This window comes from Nilaparvata lugens, chromosome 3, assembly GCF_014356525.2.
Source record: "Nilaparvata lugens isolate BPH chromosome 3, ASM1435652v1, whole genome shotgun sequence".
NCBI classification, from domain to species: Eukaryota; Metazoa; Arthropoda; class Insecta; order Hemiptera; family Delphacidae; genus Nilaparvata; species Nilaparvata lugens.
In genome coordinates this window covers 34,406,220-34,430,926 of record NC_052506.1, presented here as the reverse complement: position 1 = coordinate 34,430,926, position 24,707 = coordinate 34,406,220, and the positions used below count along the sequence as shown (strand labels likewise).

At 35.6% G+C, this 24,707-nt stretch overlaps 1 protein-coding gene across 1 annotated transcript; it reads left to right on the top strand.

Moving 5' to 3' along the window:
• Window positions 1–2,100: 2,100 nt before the first annotated feature.
• Window positions 2,101–23,209, top strand: LOC111051422 (ATP-dependent RNA helicase DHX33). Its single transcript, XM_022337942.2, has 13 exons — window positions 2,101–2,525; window positions 2,759–2,891; window positions 5,792–5,957; window positions 6,351–6,487; window positions 7,032–7,216; window positions 7,725–7,800; window positions 9,896–10,089; window positions 11,617–11,746; window positions 13,478–13,609; window positions 14,080–14,237; window positions 15,119–15,290; window positions 16,013–16,213; window positions 20,843–23,209. The coding sequence occupies exons 1-13, from the start codon at window positions 2,338–2,340 to the stop codon at window positions 21,047–21,049; spliced, it is 2,079 nt and encodes a 692-aa protein (XP_022193634.1). The 5' UTR covers window positions 2,101–2,337; the 3' UTR covers window positions 21,050–23,209.
• The last annotated feature ends 1,498 nt before the right edge of the window (window positions 23,210–24,707 follow it).

Genomic DNA, 24,707 nt, shown 5'->3' with positions numbered 1-24,707 from the left:
CTGTAAGGCCAAAGGAGCAACTAGCAAAATATAGCACCAAAGAGTTGCTTCTGTTGCAAAACATTTACAGAACAGGAGAGTGGCCAAAATACAGTTATAAAGAGTGATACTATCAATATTCTCATACAAACTTTCATCTATTAGCTCACTTACACACTTGACATAGTGGGGCTAAAATAATGATATGACAAATTCCCCGGTGGTCCATATGTATACACATGTTGGTAGAAGCAATTGTTTGCTTCTAGCAATTCATTGCTGGAAGCAATCCGGTGTGATATGCTAGGCATTCTCTTCAGACTGATTGGTCCTTGAGACCTATCTCAGTTCCACTCCTGGCCTTTTTTGTAGGTCATCTTTCCGCTGAGGGAGGGGTCACCAAATTTGCTTCTAGGGCACCTAGCTTTTGTCTACCCTCGACTCAGCCTCTTGACTCACATTTGTGCCTGGAGTTTCACCCATCTTTGGTCTCTTGGGGTTCTTATTTTTGCCCCTCAGAAACTTTGCAGGGTCAAAAACCTCATCTCTCCCAAGAAGTTTGGCCCTTCTTTGAGCAGTGGTGAGGCTTGGTCTCTCCACCCGCAAACTGCTCGGTTTCTCTATTGCATCCTCAGGCATTTCTGCAGATTCTTGCTTTTCTGGACTTCTGAGAAGCTCATCCTCTCTCTCCAGTTAGGATGGTGTGATTGAGCTTATGTCATCCATGTCTTGATCAGTAGAAGCCTTCTCAATGTTGATAGTCTTTACATAAGAGTGCAACGGAATGGATCTCCGTGTTAATTCCTCAACCTGAAATGGGTGCTTCATGAACGCAGGAAGTTCTGTTGCACTCTTATGTTAAGACTATCAACTCAATTCAATTGAGGAACCTAGCCTGATGGGGCAGATCCTAATGGGTTTGAAGGCAAGACAACTTCTGGAGTTGCGTTGGGGTTTGGTTTGTTCATGTGGTTCCCACGAACAGCTAGGGAAGTGGAGTCGACCCAGGCAGAGCCCCGCATGTCCAGGTAAATACTATAGGAGGGCGCCTCGTATCCTGCAGGCACCGTTAGAGACGCCATAATTATAAGAGTAACACCTATCAGCACGGTCTACATCATACCTTGGGTTGGCATAAAGAAGAAGTAAGAATATGGCTAAGGAAGGCCAACAGATAGAATAAGAAAGAAATAATGACACACTGCTAAGTTATGGAAAAGTCCCATTCTAGAAATGAAAAGTTTCAAAACATATTAATTAAGAAGGAGAAGGAGGACTTTGGAAGAAGGGCTTTTATTTGTGTTTGAAGGAGTAAAGCTTCTCTTTCAGTCGCCATCTATGACAAGCAGGAATACTGTGAGTGTAACGTTCCCCTAAAGCTCCTCAACCCACAGGGGGCCATCCTATTGAAATTTGTTCATATAATATATTATAGTATTTTATCCGTTCCACAATCTGTTTCGAGCAACTGGTAAGGCTGTCAAAGTTTCCGACTAAGAATTTTTTCTGCCACCAATGCCACTTTTCACATTGGTACTGTGATTCCGGTGACTCAATCTCAAAAAGTCGACTGTGGCCACTATTTCCCGGATATATCCTGGAATTAACAGGAATAGATCATAAATATACATCATATTAAAAATAACTGAAAAATAAAAAATTTGAACGTTCCAATCGTGAATGAAAATCATGTAATAGAGTTAAAATTAAATTTCGACAAGTGTGGTCAATAAAATTTAGTTGGCAAAATTTGACGTACAACGTTCAGCTGTTTCATCCTTAGACCAGTTATAGAATAGACACGATGGGAGGTCTAGCCTCTAAAGCCAACATCTACTGCCACATCTCCAAATCGTGACGTCATCGTCAGATAGAATACTTTCAGATTGTGTTTATTTCAGAAGGATGTGAATTATTATTCATTAAAATGGTAAACTTCAGCTGCGCTCCCGCTGGAATAAACACAATTTGCTATGAAAAACAATCTAAACAAACTCTACAGAAAAGTTTTCTATCTGATGCTGACGTCACAATTTGGAGATATGGCAGTAGATTTTGGCTTCATCGACTTTTAGTATGAATATCTAATAGGCCGTGTCTATTCTATAACTGGTCTAAGGTGTCATCTCAGTTTTCATGTTTTGGTCCTTTAGAGGTTATGTAATTGATTATTTATATTTTTTGAAGATTTATGTTTTAAATAATTTTTAATTGTTACTGTCGTAATATATAATTTAATTAATCTCGGAATTTTTTTTTGCAAAATTTGTTTAATCAGCCTTGGTGGAGATTTGCTTCTGTCAATATTGTGAGAGCATGCGTTTGGAACCCCTTTGATAAAACAAGGTTTCTCCAACAATGGAATCAAAGTACGGAAATTTTAATGGAAAACTATCAAATATGAACTCTCCAATGAAAAGACCATCTTCGGAAATAACAATAAACATACATACAAAGAGGTTTAATGATGGAAAGATGCAAGAGAATAATTCAGCTTTACTATTAGAACAACGTAAATCGCTTCCAGTATACAAAGTAAGGAAAAGGTAAGGACAAACATAATTATGACAGATCAGATAATTGCTAGGAAATAAAATTAAGTTGAATCATCAATTTATTTTTTGCCCTGTTTTTGGAAATTTATTCATTGTTTTTCAAGTTACAATATCCTATTAAATAACATTTTCATCCCACATGAAAAATAAAATATAACTTCTTCAACTACGTGTAATTCATTGACTCATTCCATAATGTTCTCTTATATTTATTTAATTTACAGGATATTGGAAGAAATCAACAAGCATCCTACACTAATCGTAATAGGTGAAACAGGCAGTGGCAAAACCACTCAAATTCCCCACTTCATACATAATGCTCAGCTAGCAGGGAACAAGATGATAAGTATAACTCAAGTAAGTAATTCCTTTATATATACATCTTCTAGATTTCATCACAAATAGGTTACAGTATTTTTTATCAATGTACATTGTTCATTTTATGACTTCTTAAATGCAATACAGATCATAACTTTTGAAAAAGAAAATTTTGTTAGGCTACCTTGCAAATAACATGGGGCAGTATTCTAGTAGGCTACCCAATTATTTTTTGTCAGAAACAATTATGATTTTTTTTAAAAACCTATAAGGAAGCTATATCCCAAGTTTTATTTTTATCCATGCAGAAGTTTTCCAGAAATTGTGATCAGCAAGTGAGTGAGTGAATCTTTGCGTTCCGAATTTTGTAGTCTAAGCATAGATTTTGTGTGTATTGAATTTTTGTTCAATACATTTAATATCTGCTTTATCCATTATCCACATTAGTTGTGGAATTGATCGCGTCGTAAAATTCGTTATACTACACCAACTATTCAGATGGCAGATAAAACAGTGACCACTTGAAAAATATTCAATCATAAATGAATTCACATAATAATATGTCTTGTCCCAAAGCAGCTTCCTAACAGCTGTCTTGAAGGCGGCCTCATCCAAATGCTTCACACCAGAGGTCAGCTTGTTATAAATTTTTTGGACAGAAATTCTATAACTGGCCTGTGATTGGTGGAGGCGTTTCCTGTGGATATTCAGTAGCTCACGGTGCCTGGTGTTTTAGTGGATATCACTACGGGCATCCTGAGTATGCTGTATCCTCTTGACATACACAAAGCACAGGAGAATTTAATAGCTGAAGACCGTCAGCACATCAAGGCGAACAAAGGTGGGCTTGCAGTGGTCAAAATGGTGACAGTCTGTTGAGGCTCTCACAGCCCTCTTTCGCAGCCTCAGGACATCAGCAGTCCTTGCTGAGTTACACTACAGGAGCAATCCATAGGTGATTTGGCAATGGAAGAGAGCGTGATACATCATTACAAGATACTTCTCAGTCGCCAGGCCCCTCATCTTGAGCAGCAGAAATAAAATGCGGGAGAGTCGACTGGTTACTTGCTGTTTATGACTGAAGATTGCATTCCAAGACAAAATCCAGACGCTTCACTGGATTCTGAGGGTCACGCATGTGACAAGTTGCAGATGATACTTTGGGTCTTGTCCTCATTCAGCTGGAATCGATTAGCCAGGAACCACAAAGTGGCAGATTGAAGATGCTCCGCAGATACCTCCAAAACATGACAGCATGAATCCGCTCTGCTACATGGTCCACTGCACCCACTGTCGATCTCCCAACTCGGAAGCCAAACTGCTTATTGGAGAACAGGCCATTTTCCTCAAAGAAATCCTCCAGCTGAGGCTTGATCACTGCTTCAATCACCTTGCCAAAGACAGGCGTTATGGAGATTGGCCTGAAGCTACGAAGGCTCTCACGATCACCTTTCTTGAAGACCGGGACAGTTTTTGAAGTTTTCAAAAAAACACGAAAACTTACATACCTCAAGCACCCGTTGACAGTTGCAGAGAGAGGAACTGCAATGGCATTCACAACCTCACGAAGCATGATCAAAGACATGCAAAACACATCTAGACACAAGGAGCGTATGATTTTTCACAAGACAGCTGGTGTGGTGGGGCGAAAGAAGGATAAATGCTCCTGTCCTGGCTGGGCTCTTCCCTCCAACAAAGCCATTGGATCAATGGCAGCATCCGGTAGGGCACCCACTACGTCTTGAACCGAACCCACAAAGGAGCCATTGAAGTCATCCGGGCTTGCAAAGTCATTCCTTTGCGTGACATAGATCTGTTTGTAATGGTCACATCCCAGGCAGCCTTGCATTGATTAGGTGCATCCTCAAACCGTCGCTCGGTTGCCAACCTCTTAGCTAGCTCGATGTCCTCTTGTAGAATTGTTTGTAGAATAGTGTAGAATTTATTGTTTATACTGTAATTGTGTAGGAAATATTTAATTTTGGGAGTTACCATCTCACACATGATTTTAACATGTGTTTATAATGTTATTAATTGAAGTAACAAACTAACCAAAATAAACATTTATGCCCCGTTGCAGAGTCGTTACATAAAATCAAACATAGCTATGTGAGACATAGTTTAAAATCACTAACATAAATGGTTGGTTGTTGCACAGTCGTTTGCGGAAGCCCATTTAGCTATATCTCGAATTAGCATCACAAATAAGTCACACTGCAGCTCTAATCACTTTTTTCCGTACCTACATGCTTCTATCCAACGGGATGTCTTGGCATCGGGGAAAGTTTCAATCGACATCACTGTGAACAGACCTATAAGACCCCACATAAAATTGATAAACAATATGGCGACTCTTGGCTTTTAACGAGATTTCTCAACATATTTATTTGATGCCATAGCGATTTGGAGCTTATAAACAACTTGAAAAAACATAAGTAGTGAAAAATAATTTACTTATATAGAGATGGTTTTTCTTAAACATCTTTCAAAAAAAGCTATCACAACCTCTAAAATGCATGTGGTGGGAGTAGATATTGATTTAACAGCACGACTTCGGGCTCATAACTTAAATGACCGTTTTTAGCGATTGGATACATAAATAAGCACTATTTGACGACTCTGCAACAACATCATGTGTCTAATTGGGCGTTTTCAGTTTTATGGGAGCTATAGTTTACTTTGACATCTGTGCAACGGAAAGTGGAGTTATGGCTTCATAAATAAGTAAAATGCCTGATTTTAACTTAATGTGACGACTCTGCAACCGGCCAATAGTCATTGAAATGGGCTCAAAGAATTATGTTGTGCGAAAAAGAAAATTGTAAAACGAAAATAAACAGAAGTTTATAAAGTGAATTAGGAGAGTCTATTTTAAAATATAAGATATCCTAAAATTGTTATTATTTTTCAAGTGTTTGTTGGCAATTTGAATGTTTTAGCCCCGTAGAGTAGCAGCTGTAACGATCGCCCAACGTGTGGCCCAAGAAATGCACTGCACTATGGGCAGCACAGTGGGCTATTGTGTGAGGTTCGAGGACACCACTACGTCTCAAACCAAACTCAAGTTCATGACGGACGGAATGCTCCTCAGAGAAGCGATGCTGGGTAAGTGCTTATGTCAAGGAATGCAAGGAAATCTTAACCTGGAAATGCTCTTCAATTCACGAGTACAAGTGATATCTTTTCCGATGATATCATTCTAAAAACTTCGGCCGTGAGTCCCATTAATGGTTAAAATGTGTATTATCAGACGAGGTATTTGTTGGGAACCAATAGAAAGCCCAATATTTCTTTGTTGGGGAATAGAAGTTTAACAATATTCCTCAATTCGTTAGAGGTTAGTTATTCAATAAAAACAGTTACCAGTGTCGTTTCAAGTGGTGTGTTTTTTGAAGTTATTTAATTTGATATGGATATCTTCCTCAATAAATAATGAACTCCACCGTTGTACAGGAGGTTCATTCACTATTCTAATCATTCAATATCTGTGCTTTTCAGATGAACACCTCAAATCCTACAGTGTGATAATTTTAGATGAAGCTCATGAAAGAACGGTGAATACTGATGTACTGTTTGGAATTGTGAAAAAAGCACAGGCCTACAGAGCTGAACATCGATCGCTGGCTCCATTGAAGGTTAGTACTATATTCCAGTCTCTTTTTATGTATCTGTTTTTCATTTATTTATTCATGCATCCCGACACATAGACTCTATAGTGGGATGCTACACGATAGTTCAAGGAAAATAATTCAAGTATGTAACGGACTTTTTTATATTGTAGGCTAAATGTTTTTCATGTTTAATAAAAAATACCTCTGACATGGGTTACATGGCAGAGAAAAAATAAAGAGTTACAAAACAGCTAACTACTTTTTTGCCTTAGAAATGTTTCTCGACTGCGGCTGTTATTTCTATTTTTTTAATTCTTGCCTCCTATAAACTTTTCAATAAAATTTCCTTGACTGATGCTTTGTTCAAGTGTAATTCTTTCATTTAATCAAAATTGTATTAATGCATTATAATGTTTGATATTCTGATTTTCCGATTGTCATATTAATATGCTTTAGAGGAATAAAATCATTATTATTCTTTGTTGGACTGTCGAAAGATTACATCTAGTAATTTTATCTTAGAATCAAATTTTATGATAATAACAATTTCAATTGCTGTTTTTTTCAGGTAATTGTGATGTCAGCAACAATGGATGTCGATCATTTCAGTAATTATTTCAACAAGGCTCCAATTTTGTACTTGGAGGGACGGCAGTACACCGTTGACATATACCACGCCTTAAAACCGCAAGATGATTACTGCTTTGCCTGTTTGGTGACAATATTCCAAATTCACAAAGAGGCTCCTGCTAGGTAAACACTATTATTTGTTCTTGTCTCAAAATTTTATTTATAAAAATAATAATTAAGTCGATCATTTTATTTACTTTCAAATGAGCTTAATGTGCATGTTGAAGATGTGTGTTATCTTTTTCACATAAAAAATATAAACAAATTTTGTTAACTTGAAACGCTAAATTCACAGAAAGATCTGTCGAGAATATTTTGTTGTCATTGTTGTCAAGTGTTGGCATTGTTGACACTATGAGTGTAACAAAATTATCATTCTCAATTTCTATTGTTTATTTATTGTCGACCGAAAGCTACGAATTGTAAAAATTATCCTATTGCAGGAACACACAAATCATATAAATTTGTGGAAGGAAGTTTTTGTTTCAGTCTGCTGTTATTTCTTATCAAATCATAGTCATGAATATTATTAAATATAATTAATAGTATTGATCAAATAAGAATGCACTGAAATGTAAAATATGACCAAATATTATTGAAATATTAATTAAAATTCTTCCATGATTTTCAGTGAAGACATACTGGTATTCTTGACTGGCCAAGAAGAAATTGAATCTATGTGCAGTACAATAAGAGCAATTCTCAAAGTAAGTTGCTATTGTAATTATTAATAGAATAGTACTTAATTATAACAATTCAAATAATAAAAAAGAGAACATGAAAAATCATTCAAATGACACATCAATTGGAATAAATTCAAAATAACATTAATTCTCTCTCGACAAATTAAAAATTTAGCCAAAGCCGTCAGCCTGGTTGATAGTTATCACAGTCCTCATTATCCAAATTTATTATACATACTAGTGTATGCAATTTGATAATAATGAAGTTCACACCAATGTGCTGGATTAATAAAACTTTACGAACTAATTTGAAGTTACACTTGATAAACCAACTACCATATTCAATAAACTATCAAATTAATATTTTCTCAGTGATCGATTCACATGGAATTTGAACTAACTTATGATAGGCGAGGAGAATTAGAATTGAAATTCATTAATTCATGAAATAAATTATCAATGCATACTATATACATGAACAAACAAATTTTCAAATAGATTAACCAATAACAAATAAAAAGAATAAAGTATTTAAAATAATGTACCTGTTTCATCCTTTTACTGTTTGTTCAAATCTTGTACTGTACTTGTACTGTTTCATGTACTCTATTTCATCCATATTAGACAGTTTTCAAATAATTTTTCTTGACTTGTTCTGAATTGGATTTCTTAAATACCTTCAACAAGCTCAACACCGAACCTTTATTCTTTTATATTCCTTTATTTATTCTTTTATATATTGAACCACCTTCCTTCCATACTTGATTCACTCAACTCGTGATTACTTGTACCGGGTCTATGATTAGCTGCTCCATAAGCAAGGTCATCAAGTAATTCACGATTATTCTCATTGTCCCCTGTTCAATCTTTCATTTCTGCAAGTTTTCGAATGTGCTATTCTCCTCTATTCTTATTTCTTATCTTACCTCAATTTTGGCAATAGCGGTAGAATTTAGCTTTCTTTCTCCGGGTTGTCACTAACACTGCTTCGATATGTAAGTGATCGGAATAAATTCCTGTATAACACAGTATTTTCTTATTGTGGGAATCAACTCCATGGACACACAGCATAAATCGATTACAGAGGATCCTCAACCACTCATATATGTGAAATACCCCCACTTATCTCATCTTGTTCTGCCATTCAAAATAATTAAATTGAAAGTCTCACACAATTCTAATATTTCCAGCCCGCAGCGCTAATTGTCTCATCCTTCTATACTCGTTCACTATCTTTATTGTATAGTGCCCCAACTATATTCGCTAATTCAGACAAATTTTGTGTATTCCCTATTCTTCCATTAAAATCTCATTTTTCCTCTTAATCCTCTTTTCATCCCAATGAAGAATCTCTTGAAACCTGTTACTGTAATTGTTAACTAGTAACTTGGTTCCCTAGAGACCCATTAGTTTGTGTCTATTATTTGCTATGATTTATGACATTTTCAGCTCTTACGATAATTTCTAATCATTTCGGAATAATTAATTTGCTGTTATTGAATCAATATTATCATTTATTGAATCAAGTATAAAAATTCTATGGGCCGGTTTCCGAGCTCGGGATTTAGCTAAGCTCTAGACTTTAAACAGCTGGAGTAAGGAAATTGACTTTTCAAAACGGAGCGTAGTCGCAGTTCTTATGATAATCTTAATTTTCTAATTTCTATAATTGGAAACGTTTTTCCTTGACGAAATGAAACATTCCTAAATAGTACAAAATAGCTGAACTTTTACACTATTTTCTCTTTTTTTGTGTTCAATTTTCTAGTTTTTCTCAAATGTAATTTAAAAATCGATAGTCGTTTCACTGCGACTACGCCCCGTTTCGGTAAGTCAATTTTCTGACTCCTGCTGTTTGAAGTCTAGAACTTAGCAAAATCCCGAGCTCGGAAACCGGCTCTAAATGAATGGCACAACAGACGTTCGCCATAGACTGCTACGCTTCTAATTGATACCAACCGTTATTCATTTTTATTAGATTAGTGTAATTTGTAACATGAATAAATAAAATATATGAAAATTTCGAATTGAACTAGTTCAAATTACTGATGTTTGACTGAACTTATCTAGAATAATTTTATTTTGTATTCAGTAATAGTTTATAATATTATGTTTGCAGGATCCGCAGTGCAAAGGGCCACCGATGAAAGTGTGTGTTTTGTACTCGACTCTGAATCCCAACAAACAGCTGGAGGTGTTCAATGCGACGGCAGTCGGCACCAGGAAAGTGATACTGAGCACGAACATTGCTGAGACGTCAGTCACCATTTCCGGCGTCAAACACGTTGTCGACAGCGGAATGGTCAAGGCTAGGTAACCCAAAATTCATTTATTCGCAACGGCAATAAATTATAGATTGCATAATTATGCAATTAACAATGGCTTCACCTGTCAGCAAGAATAATTTCATACAAATCACAATGTATCTGCAGCCTATTGTAAAAATATATAAATCACAGATGAATTAAAGAGATATGAAAGAGCTTCTATGAAAGACAAACCGAAAAATAAAGGATTTTATGTAATATATTCTAATAGGGCTACTTCAATTGTTATTTAATTTAGAAATAATTACAGAGTACCCTTTTTTAAAACTTTTGATACAAACACTACTAACTGGTTTCAGCTTTGAAATCATTTTCAAGTGTATTTTATTTAAAAAGGAAAATGAATGTATTTGAAAATGAATAATGCCAGTACACTGCCCAACAGAGTAGAAATGAATTGAAAAATTGAAATTTCAACTGAAAACTGAAGTTGGAAATTGAAAAATTGAAGAAGTAGACAGGTGGTTTTTCTACTTAGCACTACTAATACTACTCATTGACTCTAAGGCCCTTGAAGAGCCTTGGTCTCCTCCACAAGCCTTTTCCATGCTTCTCTGTTCTGTGCTCGATGTCTCCACCTTCTTATGCCCAAGGATTGAAGGTCTGCCTCTACGTCATCCAACCATCTCTTGCGTGGTCAATCTCGTTTTCTTTGTCCCCCTGGTTGCTGATATAGGCTAGAGTCATACGTGCTGTACGGGTGTCCGGCATCCGATCTACATGGTCCAACCAACGGATTCTAGCTCTTCTAATTTCTATAACAATGCTCGGTTGCGTTGCCCATGCAGATTATAGAGTTCATATTTTTTCTGAGTCGCCACATATCAGACTCTAGCAGTGGCCCATAATTCCTTTCCCATCTATTCAACAGCATCTTATCACAACACCCATGTTTCACAAGCATACATCACCACTGGTCGCAGCACATCACAGCACTGTCTTATAAATGTTAATTTATCTGCTCCAGCTTAACAGCCTCAATCTTAGAATTCTCTGTAAGCTGAAGTATATGCCCTATTTCCAGCTTTCAATCTCTCTTCAATTTCCATCTGATTTTCATTCTTGTTAGTGATCAGGGATCCAAGATACTTGAAATTCTACAGATTTAACAGATTCTTCTGTTTTAAAATGATGTCCTTCCAGAGCGAGCTCTTCAGGTATCCTTCTCTGGTCTCTAGTCATCCTCATGAATACTTTCATTGACCGCCAAACCTGCTTTTTTACTCTTCCTCCAATTATCTGAAACTTTCAATCAGATCCTCCTCCCTTCGAGATGAGATGTCTACATAACAGGCTAGGCCTGTTGATCTTCTCTAATGATGTATTTGATGTGTGTATTGTTAAATGTAGATAAATAAATAAATAATTTTCTACTTAGCACAGGCATTGTAAATTCATTCTACCAATGAGGCTGTTCTTTGTGTCAATGTGTGAACACTGCAATTTGAAGGAATGGTACTGTCCCCAAACTGGTTCTATTTTGGTTGAATAATGGTTGGTTGGTTGCGGTTAGGTTGTACAAGCCAAGCACCGGCCTCAACATGTTGAGAGTGCAGAGCATCTCGCAAGCGCAGGCGTGGCAGCGCGCCGGAAGGGCCGGCCGGCAGAGCGATGGCGCCTGCTACAGAGTCTACACTAAACTTGTAAGTTAAACTATCATTTCTCCCATTTATATCGGTTTGAAACAAGGTCTGTAAAACCAAGTCATGACACGATCCCGTGTTACATTGCAAAATCGCCATTTTTTGTTATTCTAGTTCACCAATTTTCAAATTTGTTCATCAGCTGTTATCATCAAAGACGTTAAAGAGGTATCTTTTGAGTCTTTGTCATCTTTAAAGTCTTTGGTTATTGTAGATTGAAAATAACATGATGTGTTATTGTTTTTTTTCAAATGGGATATTGCTCGGCTTGGAATTGCAAAATAAATTCTTCCGACAGAATAATAGTATTTAGATTCCAACTAGAAACTGAATTGTTGATTTTTGGATTTCATTAATCGGGAATTTTAAACTCTTTTTGAGGTTAGCCTTTAATTTTCCTCGAAATGCCTAATGAATCTTAACACCTGTAAGTTACAAGAATAAGAAAAATTTCCAATAATGAATAAATAAATAATTAGACCATTCATTATTGGATTTTTTTTTGCATATTATCTGAACCAGAATGCATGATTTTGTTACCAGTAAGTTGAATTAGATTGAATTTTGAAATGTGCCGCCATTAAAATAACACAAAATGAACTCTTCATAAGGAACACGGGTGTCTTTACCTGGTTTTTATAGACCTTGGTTTGAAACTTCTGCATTGTACTAAAGAGAGGTCCACGTTATAATGGTGGTGGAGAAAGATAGGAGAACAACTTTGCCAATCCTCTGTCTTGTCAATGCCTTCTATAGATGGTAGCTGGATACAGGTTTATTGATGTATAATATTAACTGTTCATTCTCGTTTAAAATAATCAATTATATTTTGTTAAGCAAGAAATTATATTTTTCAATAATTTCATAATAATTAAAATAATGAAGATAAAATATTTTGTTAATTAATTATCAATTCTGCATTGTTGAAAGACGATCTGGCAACATATTTTGTTAATCAATTATTAATTTTACATTGTTTAGATGGATAGTCTAGTAGGGGGATTCCAAAATATGTTGTATATTGTATTTCTTATTCGTGTATTACGTTTTTTTGGAAATAAATTGAATTGAATTAAAAGACGATCTGGCAACAGAGCAAAGCGAGAAAGAGATAGCGCTATCCGCTTTGTTGAATGATAGCAATACAATTCCTTATCAAACACTGCCATTATAACGTGCACCTCACTATAGAAAACAACATAAACTCATCCTCTAATATTATAGGCGCATGAATTGGCTCCAACGATTTTATTTATTTATTCTATTTGTGAATAATATTCAATTACGAATGGAAAAAATAATTAGGATAGAACAACAGGCTTGACCTATTAAGAATAGTTTTGCACTATTCTATTTGCAAATTTGAATACAGAATAACATGTGTCAAAAATAGGTTATATCAGGTTAAATAGGTTATTATGTTTTTACTGATTTCAAATCTGCAATATGATGTGTTCGTGATACAACAATTGGTTTGTTTTGGTCCTCATTCCTGCATTAACCAAGTGAAGGGGATAGAAAGGAACCATTTGTTTGTACTAATCACTTGTACATTTTTAAAGTTGAGGTCTTCAAGCATATATTTTCTTTGAGCTATTTTGTCCTCAAAATTTGAATTCTGAAATATATTTCTTAATCGCTTGATACAGTACTTGAGTACTGTAAATTGGTTAATCCTATTTCAATGTTCAAGGGATTTTTGCAAGTATTCGTATTTATATTCGATTACAGGAATTCGATGGAATGATGAAAAATACAATACCTGAAATTCAAAGATGTGGACTGTCGGGTGTTGTCCTGCAGCTACTCGCTATTGGAATCGACCCAGTGGAATTCGATCTTCTCGACAAGCCTCCCAAAGAGGTAGGTCGTCCTATTCATTCGTATTTCGCTCACTTGTACTATTTATTACTAATTTTTCTACTACTATCTGTTCATTAATTTTATTTTGGATATGCTAATTTTTGTAATTTATTTTCGTGCGTTGGGTTGGAGTTGTAATTCAATGAACGGCTTATGAACGGTATTCTCAATTGCTCTTGAAATTTCTCTTATTTGATGTTCATATAGTTGAGCTCTTGAATGACATTCAATGTTGATGGAATTTAATGTATTCAATCTATTTGTAGAACATTTGCATGTATAGATAAAACATAATAATGTAAGTACTTTTATAAAAGCAAGTTATGCACATCTTTATATATCAAGAGAATTTATGAGATACTTTTTTTTAAATTCTATTGCTCAAAACAAAGAACATTTCCACTATTTTTCTCTCTTTACTACTTTCTATTACAGTTTTTGTTGGAATAAAATGTATATTTTGTTTTCAGTCGATTGTTGAAGCAATCAGTCTCCTACAGCAGTTGGGCGCAGTCGACAAAAACTCGCTAACTCCAGCTCTGACTGATCTGGGAAAGAAAATGGCGCAATTCCCGTTGGATCCACGTTTCGCCAAAGTTATAATCTCCGCCTGTGATTTTGATTGTCTGTGAGTGAGAAACATGTACAGTATATTTCTGATACATCGATTTATATTTTCAAAAGTACCTGTAAGCTCACCATTATGAGGTGTTAGTTGTGCACTTTATCAAATATTTCTTGAAACTTTACCTTTCACCAAAACTACAATGTTCAAGCCTTGTAGATGTCAAATTTTCAATTACTGAAGAAATTTCTCAAAAAAGTGTCATGTACACCGTAGAAAATACTGTTGAAATGCAGAATATTTTAAAAGTACTGCTTCAAGTTTATTATTTGACAAAGTCTTATCTCTTTTCAATAATTAAACCTCATATCTACGAAATGTTATTTAGATCATACAAAAGGATAAATTGAAAGTAACTGATGAAATTGAAATTAAATTCAATGGAAAAGCACTCATTCTTCAGATTTTTCTGTTATAATAAGTACCATTCTTATGTTGATAGTATTCAAATTGTTAAGATTATTGGTTACAGAGTTTTTATAATAACTCTTGTAGTAAGAACTTTATTTCATGCATTCTAGTAGAATAAATAGAAAACTATAGAATACTTTATATCTACTTTATAGAAAACTTTATTTGTCACTAAAAAAGAAGCATTACTATATTATTGTAATTCCAACAAATTCAAATTAAAAATAGTAAAACATTTTACAGTGAGAACAAAATTTGTATTTAATGCATATGTGTCAGATGTACTGTCCGCAAAGAAACTTGTACATTACAAAAGAAATCCATAACCTATTGTAATATTCTCGAGCCAATGGTTTTGTTTTCTTAATCTTATCTTAACTGATTTGTAATATTACATCGGAATTAAGCTATTAACATTTCAATTATGAATTTGTATTTTGTGAATTTGTAAGAACCTCTGGATTTTGTTGTAGGGAGGAAGTACTTAGTGTGGTAGCTATTCTTTCTGTGGATACAATTTATGTGACGGGAGGCTCGAATAGAGAAGCAGTGGCAGAAGCAAGACGCAAGTTCATGTCCCCCACTGGAGATCTCATCACATACCTTAACATCTACAGATGCTATGCGAATACGAAAAACAGAAAGGTGAGTGAATAATATGTAATTATTGCTATTGTTGCACTATTCTTTCATTATTTATTTCTGCTCATCATTGAAAATATACTTTACAGAAATATCATAACGGATGACCCGTATAATATGATTTTACCGCTTTCAACAAAATGTAGAAATCTCTGGTAAACACTCGGTGTATTAATCGAAACCGGTATCTCAATTTTTAATTAATCTGTGGTTTGGCAATATCTAGTCTTTTTATTCAGTTTGGAAACCACCAAAATCACCTTCGCAACTACTCAGAAAAAGAAAATTTGGAAAGTTAATTTTGAGAATGGGGTCTATAGTAGAATTGAAAAAGTCACATTAATATTATTTTTCGAGTGTTTCAGCTGACGGCTTAAAAGCCAAGCTTGTGATTTTGTTTGATAATTTTATGCTTGTATTAAATTTTTGTCAATAAATCATTATTCTATTCTATTCTATTATTTTTCGAAATGATTTTTTCAAGTATTGCTCTGTTTTATTTTAACCAGTTGAGACTTAGAGCCTCTCAAAGTATTTTAAACCAGATCAATTTTAACAATTTTAAATCTATTACTTATAGTTTTAAAGGGTGAAATTTGTTTCAAAAGGGGGCTCTTATTGCTTGAACTTCGCCAATAACACTCTTGTATTTTGCAACGTCTATAAATAATACCATTTATCCATTGAATTGTACTAAATCACTCGCTTATATTGTCTTTTCACAGAAATGGTGTTTCGAAAACTACTTGAACTTCTGGAATTTAGATTATGCCTACGAGGTTAGGTCACAGCTGAAAGACTTGTGTGAAAGCAACAATCTGCGCATCTCATCAAGTGGCTCAAACCATAGCAAAGTTATTATGGCCTTTCTCACCGGTCTTTTCATGAACACTGCCGAATTGCAACAGAATAAACAGTACATCACTGTAAGTACACAATATATATTCCATCTTCTCTCATTAAATAGAACCTAATAGTCACGGAACGGTTTATAGAAAACTATTTTCAATTGAATTGAATGTCACTCCATTTGAGGAGTGGGAACTCAGTTTGTCAGTTACTTTTAATGTTTGATTCGAAATCTATTAGTGGCTTTAATCTTTATTAGTGGTGATGACGTCATCTAATAGACGTTTTAAAAAATAAACCAACTAGTACCCTTTTATAGTGTGAAAATAAATATATTACAGAAATAACTCTCCAGTTCATTTTTGGTGATTCATTAGATGATAGATGATAGGTGATTTAGATGTATAGGAAGCTAGAATAGAATGACTTTTTTATTTATTTACATGGCGAAGTTTGTACAGTAATGTCCACTCTACCACTTCGTTAGCAGAAAATACAAGTACACTACAAGTTTGAAATCTCTATTAGTGGTGATGACGTCATCTAATAGACGTTTTTAGAAAAACGAATCAAGTAGTACCCCTTTTTAGTGTGAAAATAAATATATTACAGAAATAACTCTCCAGTTCATTTTTGGTGATTCATTAAAAAGTTAGATGTATAGGAAGCTAGAATAGAATGACTTCTTTATTTATTGACGTGGTGAAGTTTGGACAGTAATGTCCACTCTACCACTTAACCACTTCGTTAGCAAAAATACAAGTACAATACAACATATATATAGGCTACAGAGATAATAAAGAAATCGAAAAAAATGGCAATAAAATGTAATACATAATATGAGAGTTCAATATCGGAAAATAAGTCTTAGAAAATAAGTGTTTTTCAATTAACTAAATCACTTCACTGCTAAAAGAGAAGGCAAAAAATATTAAAATGAATAAATTGTCAGGCTACTGAAGAAAATTAATTATTCAGATCAGTAAGAATCATCAAAGATAAATTTGTTAATTCCATATGAATAGTGAATATGGATATTAGGAAAAATACCTGTGTAGTCCTAATAGCATCTCAAAGAATATACGTTGGAAAGAGAATAAACAATAGTGGAAAAAACGGGATAGAAAATAAGTAGATTTCAAATTAGAAAAGTTTTGAAAAGAAAGAGGATAACATGAGAAATTACTTGATCGATTAAATTTTTGAGAATTGAAATCAATACAGAAAATCTTATTGAAATACAATACTATTTGTAGAATAAAATATTTATTCTTTGTATCAGTGTATATAAGGGGCCCATTACACAGTCAACATTTTTATAAACAATCTTCCAATAGGTCAACTTTTATAAAATATCTCTCTGATCCCATTATGAATAGATAGGTATTATTCTTTTTTTATTGATAAAAATCCGTGGTCTAGTGGATAGAGTGCTTGCGTAGCAGCATAGAGATCCCGGGTTCAAACCCTCTCATTACCAAAAGTTTTTTAACCAGATCACTCCCCGTGTTATCGGATGGGCTCGTTAAACTGTCGGTCCCGGCTGAAGTATGACAGTCGTAAGGCCCATTGACGGCTTAAATTATATATTCAGGCGGTGGGACCTTCCCGCAAAGGACTCCCCACCAACAAAAGCCATACGAATTTACTTTTTTTTATTGATCAACAAAAGCCTTACGAATTTATTTTTTTATTGATAAAAATACTATTATACTATTTATAGATATAGAACAAGCATATAATTGTGTGGGTAGACAAGGGTTGTGGCAGGAAATGGAAAATTTTGAAATAGAAAAAGTACATATTGGCATAATAAAGGAGATGTATAGGAGACATCAATTCTGCCCTCAAGTTGACAAAGAGCATGGATGTCACCATGGTACTGGGTGATTTCAATGCTAAGGTTGGTGAGAGCCCACAAAGTGAAGTCATGGGTAGATTTGGACTTGGAGTACGCAATGATCGTGGTGACAGGTTACTGTCGTTCTGTCAAGAAAACAAGATGGTTCTTGTCAACACCTTATTTAGACTGCCTAAAAGACGTCTCTACACCTGGACATCACCAAGGGATAGGCCAGGCACAATTATTCGTAACCAAATTGACTACATCACTATCAATCACAGGTTTAGAAATTCAGTTAAGAGTGCCAAAACATACCCTGGAGCCTATATTGGATCAGATCACAATATTCTGGTTAGCAGAAGTTTTCATCAAGTTGAAGAAACTCATCCAACCAAAGTTGCCAGACCAGATAGATGTGAACAGACTGAAAGATGCATCTACCAGGATAAAAGTTGTCCATGATCTAAATGTGAAACTTGACAATGTCACAGTCAGCATCCATAATCAAGGAATTGAGGAAGCATGGCAGAATATCAAGTTAGCAATTCTGGAACCATGTAAAAAGCATCTAAAGAGAGAGAAAAGGCAGAAGGAGAAAGACTGGATGACAGAGCACATTTTGAATCTCATGGAAACACGTCGAAGACTGAAGGTTTCAAACGTGGGAAGAGTAGAGATCAAAAAGTTTCAGAACAGGATCCGGTATGAGTGTAGACAGGCCAAGGAGCGGTGGTTGAAACAAAAGTGTGTAGAGATGGAACAGCTGCAGGCATTGCATAATACCCACAACATGCACAAGAAGATCTGGGAGCTGACTGGGAGGAGGGACCAGAGAACACATTATCTCCTAAGCGATGAAGGTAAGATAGTTATGGGTGCAGATGATCAGCTTAAACTATGGGAGGATTACATTGAGAGGCTTTTTGCTGATGAGAGAGAGGATGTGACAAATGTGGAGGATGCAACAGGTCCAGACATTTTAAAGGAGGAAGTTGCTAATGCAATCCATAACATCAAGAAAGGCAAAGCAGCAGGGCCAGATGAGCTCCCCGGAGACATCTTGCAGTTACTGGATGAGAGGCATGTTGTCAAGTTGACAGATTTGTTCAATCTGATATACAGGAGTGGAAAATTCCCTGAAGACTGGCTGAAGTCCACATTCATCACACTTCCCAAGAAACACAATGCAAAGAAATGTGAAGATCACCGCACAATTAGTCTCATGAGCCACATTCTCAAATTATTTCTGAAAGTAATCCATAAAAGAGTCAACGCAAAACTTGAAGAAAATCTATCAAACACACAGTTTGGATTCAGAAATGGATTTGGAACTAGAGAGGCACTCTTTGCTTATAATGTGATGATTCAGCGGTGTCTGGATGTGAATAAAAATGTCTATGCATGCTTTATTGATTACAATAAAGCATTTGATAAGGTACGTCACAATCCATTGATAAAAATTCTGGAAGAAGCATGCATTGATACTAGGGACATACGTATAATCAAAAATCTATACTTCCATCAAAAAGCAGAAGTGCGAGTCCAATCAAAGACCAGTCGAGAGCTTGCAATAAGACGTGGGGTCCGTCAAGGATGTGTGCTCTCACCGCTCTTGTTCAATGTGTATTCTGAGCATATCATTGCAAAAGCTTTAGAAGGTGAAGCAGGGGGCATTGTCATCAATGGCAACCATATTAATAACATACGCTATGCAGATGACACTGTACTCCTTGCTGAAAGCATAGAAGACCTGCAGAGAATGCTAAGCAATCTGATAGGGGCTAGTGAGGAATATGGCCTCACATTAAATGCCAAGAAGACAAAGTATATGGTCATCACTAAGCAAGGAATTCCCCAAGATCACCTTTTTGCTGGACGGGATAAAATAGAACGAGTGGAAGCCTATAACTATCTGGGTACCCGCGTTTGCTGCAATGCAAGTCTCATGCCAGAGATCAAGATACGAATTGAGAAAGCCAGAGCTGCATTTATAAAAATGAGACCTCTTCTGTCGGCTCGTGATTTGTGTCTTGAGGTCAGAACCCGCCTCTTACAGTGCTAGGAGTTTCCGGTATTTGGGCAGTGGAATTGCAGATGATGGGAAAATAAAGTATGAGATAACAAGAAGATTGCAAAAGGGAGGAAATTCTCATCAGACAGTTGAACATTTAATTTGGGATGGAAAAATATCATAAAAGGTAAAGATTATGATATATAAGATGTATTAAGTACCTATGATGTTGTATGGTGCTGAGACATGGACGATGACAGACAGAGAATGGAGTAGAATACAAGCAGGAGAAATGAGGTTCCTCAGGGCAATAAAGGGAAAGACACGTTGAGACAGAGTTAGGAATGAGAAGATAAGAAGAGAACTGAACATTGAAAGCATACGGGGAAAGATAAAAAGCATGAGACTAGGCTGATTCGGACACGTGAAGAGAATAGGAGAGGATTGGCTGTCAAATAAAATGGAAGAGATGAGGATTGAAGAAAGGAGACCAAGAGGACGACCGCGACGACGATGGAAAGACACAGTGGTAAACGAAGTGGAGAAGAGAGGATACAGATGGCGACAGGTTGAGGACGAGCGATGATTGATCGATTGATTCGCTGCCTTTATTAAAAAACTTTATTGAAAAGCGATGGTGGGAAGACCGAGGAAGATGGAGTGACATTGTTCATACCCAGACCCAGCACTAGCTGGAACAGGATACGGATATGTATGTATTTTTCTTGATAAAAGTTGGTATAAATATATCTTTTTAAATATTTGGTTGTATAGGCACTTCGGCAGCATGTATGATCTAAGTTCCATGAATGAATAATTCTAATGACTGTTGGTGGCGGTTGACTGTTGCAGGTGGCGACGAGACAGCTGGCATCGATTCACCCGTCGTCGGCCATGTTCGGCTCACTGCCGGCGTGTGTGTTGTACACGGAGCTGGTGCAGACCAACAAGTGCTACCTGCGCTGTGTGTCGCACATCGACCCCGGCTGGCTGCTGCAGGTCATGCCCACCTACGCGCACCTCGCCAAGGCCAACACCAACACCAACCACTTCAGCTAGTTCCAACTCACCCACAAATCTGTCAATTATTACAGTATCCTTCTGTTGGAACACATTTTCAAACATTGTTGTGTAACTTATCCAAGTAACAGATACCTGGTCAAAGTTGTGCAACTTGTTGCCAGTGCATGTTGTAAAGAGTATTCAAGTCACCCATAGCTGAGAAAAGTTTTGTTTGAGTAACGTTTTGTTATACATTTTTCTGAGTAAACTTCTGAAACATTTTTTTTATTGTGGAAACTGAAATAATTTGATTGCGGATGAGGCATGCACAAGTTGTTTGCTTGTGAGTGCTGATTGATGAGTTTGCTTTCTGAGATTGCTTCCTGGGAATTAGAATCAAAAACAGACTCAAATGGAGGGACCATCTGGACTTTCCTCATTAAAAAATACTGAGGAATGTGGTAGGTACAAAAAAATTGTTGAGAGTTTTCCATGGCTATCAGATGTTGATAATTCAATACAGTGTAATGCTTTATGATGTCACCACGACATTCTGTCACCATTTGAACGCCCAGGTGACAGTTTGTCGTCACCGTACATGACAAAGTGTAACCTCACTTCTTGCTCGCTTTATGATGTCACCACGACAAATTGTCACCTTTTGAACGCCCAGGTGACAGTTTGTCGTCACCGTAAACGACAAAGTGCCACCTAGCTCGCTCGCGTCAAAGGTATCACCTCTTTAAAATGGTGACAGCTTGTCGGCGTCATCCTATGACCTTCAAAACCGGTCTCAAGAAGTTTGAGATGAAATTAGATATTGAAGTAGTTTTGACAAATATATGTTGAATCTTCAAGCTTTGTACTCATTGTCGATAAATATATGAGTATATTCATTTAATGGTCGTTAAGATGGCCATTGATGAGCGTTGAACAAGCCTACACTACACCCAGAATGTTCTATGATTGGCTGAGAAACAGCTGTTGTAGAATTAGCCAATTGGAGAACATTCTAGGTTCGTGTCGGCTTGTTGAACGTTCGTCAGTGGTCATCTTAAAGCTGCGTACAGATATACGCGCCTCCAACCCGCTCCGCGCTGGCTCCGCCCTCTTTCCTCCATCGCTCCGCCCCCGCTCTGCAGTCGCACCGATCATGAACGTTACGGAAGATGTTAGCTCTTCTCGCGTTCCACTCTTGCTCCCCGGTCGATCATCAATCGATCTGCTCGAGTGACGTTTGGTTGCGGAGCAGAGCGAAAGTCTGTACGCACCTTAAGGTTATGATAGAGGAATCGGCTTTGGTTGGGATAGTAAGGCATCTTGGAAAAACCGACATCTCAGATTTGACGTAATGGAATCGGGAATAGTAAGTTTTGTACGTAAACTCTACCAGGATTGAATTTTCTAGACAAATGTAAGTTTTACTCTAGTCTTCTTCAAATTGTGGATGTGATTGAATACAATGTGTTTGTTAACAAATGACCGGGACAAGTTGCATAATTTACCCAGGTAATGTTCCATTTTACAATTTGGAAACAGCTCAACACATTTGGTGGTGATACAGAGTTGCCGTTATGGAGACCGGGGTTAAGAAGAGTGTTTCACCTACGATGTACAATAATAATAATATTTGTAAAGTTTTTATTGGTGGAGAGTTCCTGACGGCAGTTCCACCTCGTCAGATATACTGTATAATATAATACATTTATGTATTTGATCCGTCAATGGACCTTACGACTGCTAGGGTTTACAATGCGTACTGGTTTCAGGACAACTGGTATTTTTACGTTCGCCTAAACTTTTCTTAAAAATAATTGTAGAATATGTGAGTTTCATGTTCGATATGAAGAACCTCACTTTACTACATCAAAAGACTGTATAGGTATTACGTTTTTGTTGGTAAAGTGGAGACCACAATTTCTTTTCAAAAGTGAAGTGTTTTTTTTTTTGTATAATCAAATTTGTTGTATCTATTATTGATTTATAAATATTATACATTATTATTAATAATTATTATATTATGAGGACTGTCACCGTTTTCAATGTGAAAAATGCTTGAAAATTCGAATTTTGACCTCAAGACTGTGTAGTTACTTTTTCTATGTGTAGAATTCTATTCATGTTTTTGAAAAGTGAACTTTAATAATAAATTGAATAAATGTAAAAGTAATTTTTATATTTTAGGTAAAAGTTCAATATAACTTGAGATTTGGTGTATCTGTCGATATATTATTTCAGTAAAAAGCCTCAACAATGATTTTGATCTATGTTACCGATAACAATAATGAAAACTGGAATTGTTGCAACCCTTCAAGTCTATTATCTATTTATTATTAGACTATTAGTTAGTTCATGACCTTTTTATTATCGTTCCATAATATTCTGAATCCGGCCTTCGGAAAATAATCATCAACTAATATGATTTTGAAAAGGATAGTCCAAGTTAAATTGTTCAAAAGCACATTAAAAAATTTAAACCTGTGCGAAATCTGAACGTTAAAGACCAAGTAGTTGGAGTTTATGATTAAAGCTAAAATATGGTCTTATCATTGATCAAAAAAAGTAATTTCATCCTTAATTTTTTTCTAGCTTTTATGATTTCGAATAGAATGAGCTCATATTGACTGTATCAGAGAATCCTTAAATGTACCTGAAACTATTTTCAAGATAGAAAGGTATGAAAATATAAAGCAAAAAATTGCCCCTGATGGATTTTGTATTAGGCTATACATTTAAGTGGTAACTGTCGGAATATAATTGATTAAATAATTAAATTTCTGAAAATCTCGGGTATTCCGAAAATCTGACTAACTTTTTGAGACATTCTGATTCAGGTACTTAAATATATTAAGTTGAATTAAAGCTTATTTTATTCTTGATCATTACTAGAAAAAAGTTGAGAATAATTTTCACGTATTATTTTCAAGTTTTCCTAGATGATCATTGCACGAAAAGTTCAGTTCGGTTTCTCTGAAATGGCTTTTTTCGTTACCTATTCACCATACTATTCTCCCACTACGTATAATCGTAAAACATTGTTCCACAGTTCATCTTTCCTTCCATCTGTCGCTACAGCTAACACACATTTAATTTGAGAAACACCCCTCCCCTTGAATCATATGAGGGTAGGGAATATTTTTCATGTCTTTATTCATCTAATATCCCTTTTCCCCTGAACTGCAGCAGGAATCAACACAGGAAAGGAGCAATTGAAATGAATTTTTGAAGAATTAGGTATTATTCTTGAAGGATTAGGTAAGAATGAAGTCAGGCAAGAAGAAACCTTGAGAATAATGAATTGAGTGATATTTTCAGGTAAAAATTAACAGAGTTATGAATAGATTTCTCAATTAACTTAATACATAATATATGAAAATCTAACTCTAATTGCGACTCTACTGCTCTTTGAATTTGAAAAGTTGACGAGTTGTCCTAAGGTGTATGCTTCCTACAGGTGCCCCAATTAAATTTCGGTTTCTCATTATTTTAGTTTCTGCATTTTCCTCCGTTGCTGTTGGAAAAGTTTTAGAATTTTTTGAGATTTATGGCTCGAATTATTTCAATTATAGTAAGCGGTGGAATATTTATTTATTTATTCACAATGGAGACAACGGGTTTCCCCAAATATGTCTCTATTACAATAAACATTTTACAATAATACTTATCATTACAAATGAAAGAAATAATACCTATGCAAAAATAAATAATACAGATA

Bases quoted from the DNA above. Each gene is read 5' to 3' on its own strand.
- LOC111051422 (XM_022337942.2), top strand. From the start codon at position 2,338: ATGGAATCAAAGTACGGAAATTTTAATGGAAAACTATCAAATATGAAC. The intron at 7,217-7,724 runs GTAAACACTATT...CATGATTTTCAG, and splicing joins CACAAAGAGGCTCCTGCTAG to TGAAGACATACTGGTATTCT. The intron at 14,238-15,118 runs GTGAGTGAGAAA...ATTTTGTTGTAG, and splicing joins GCCTGTGATTTTGATTGTCT to GGAGGAAGTACTTAGTGTGG.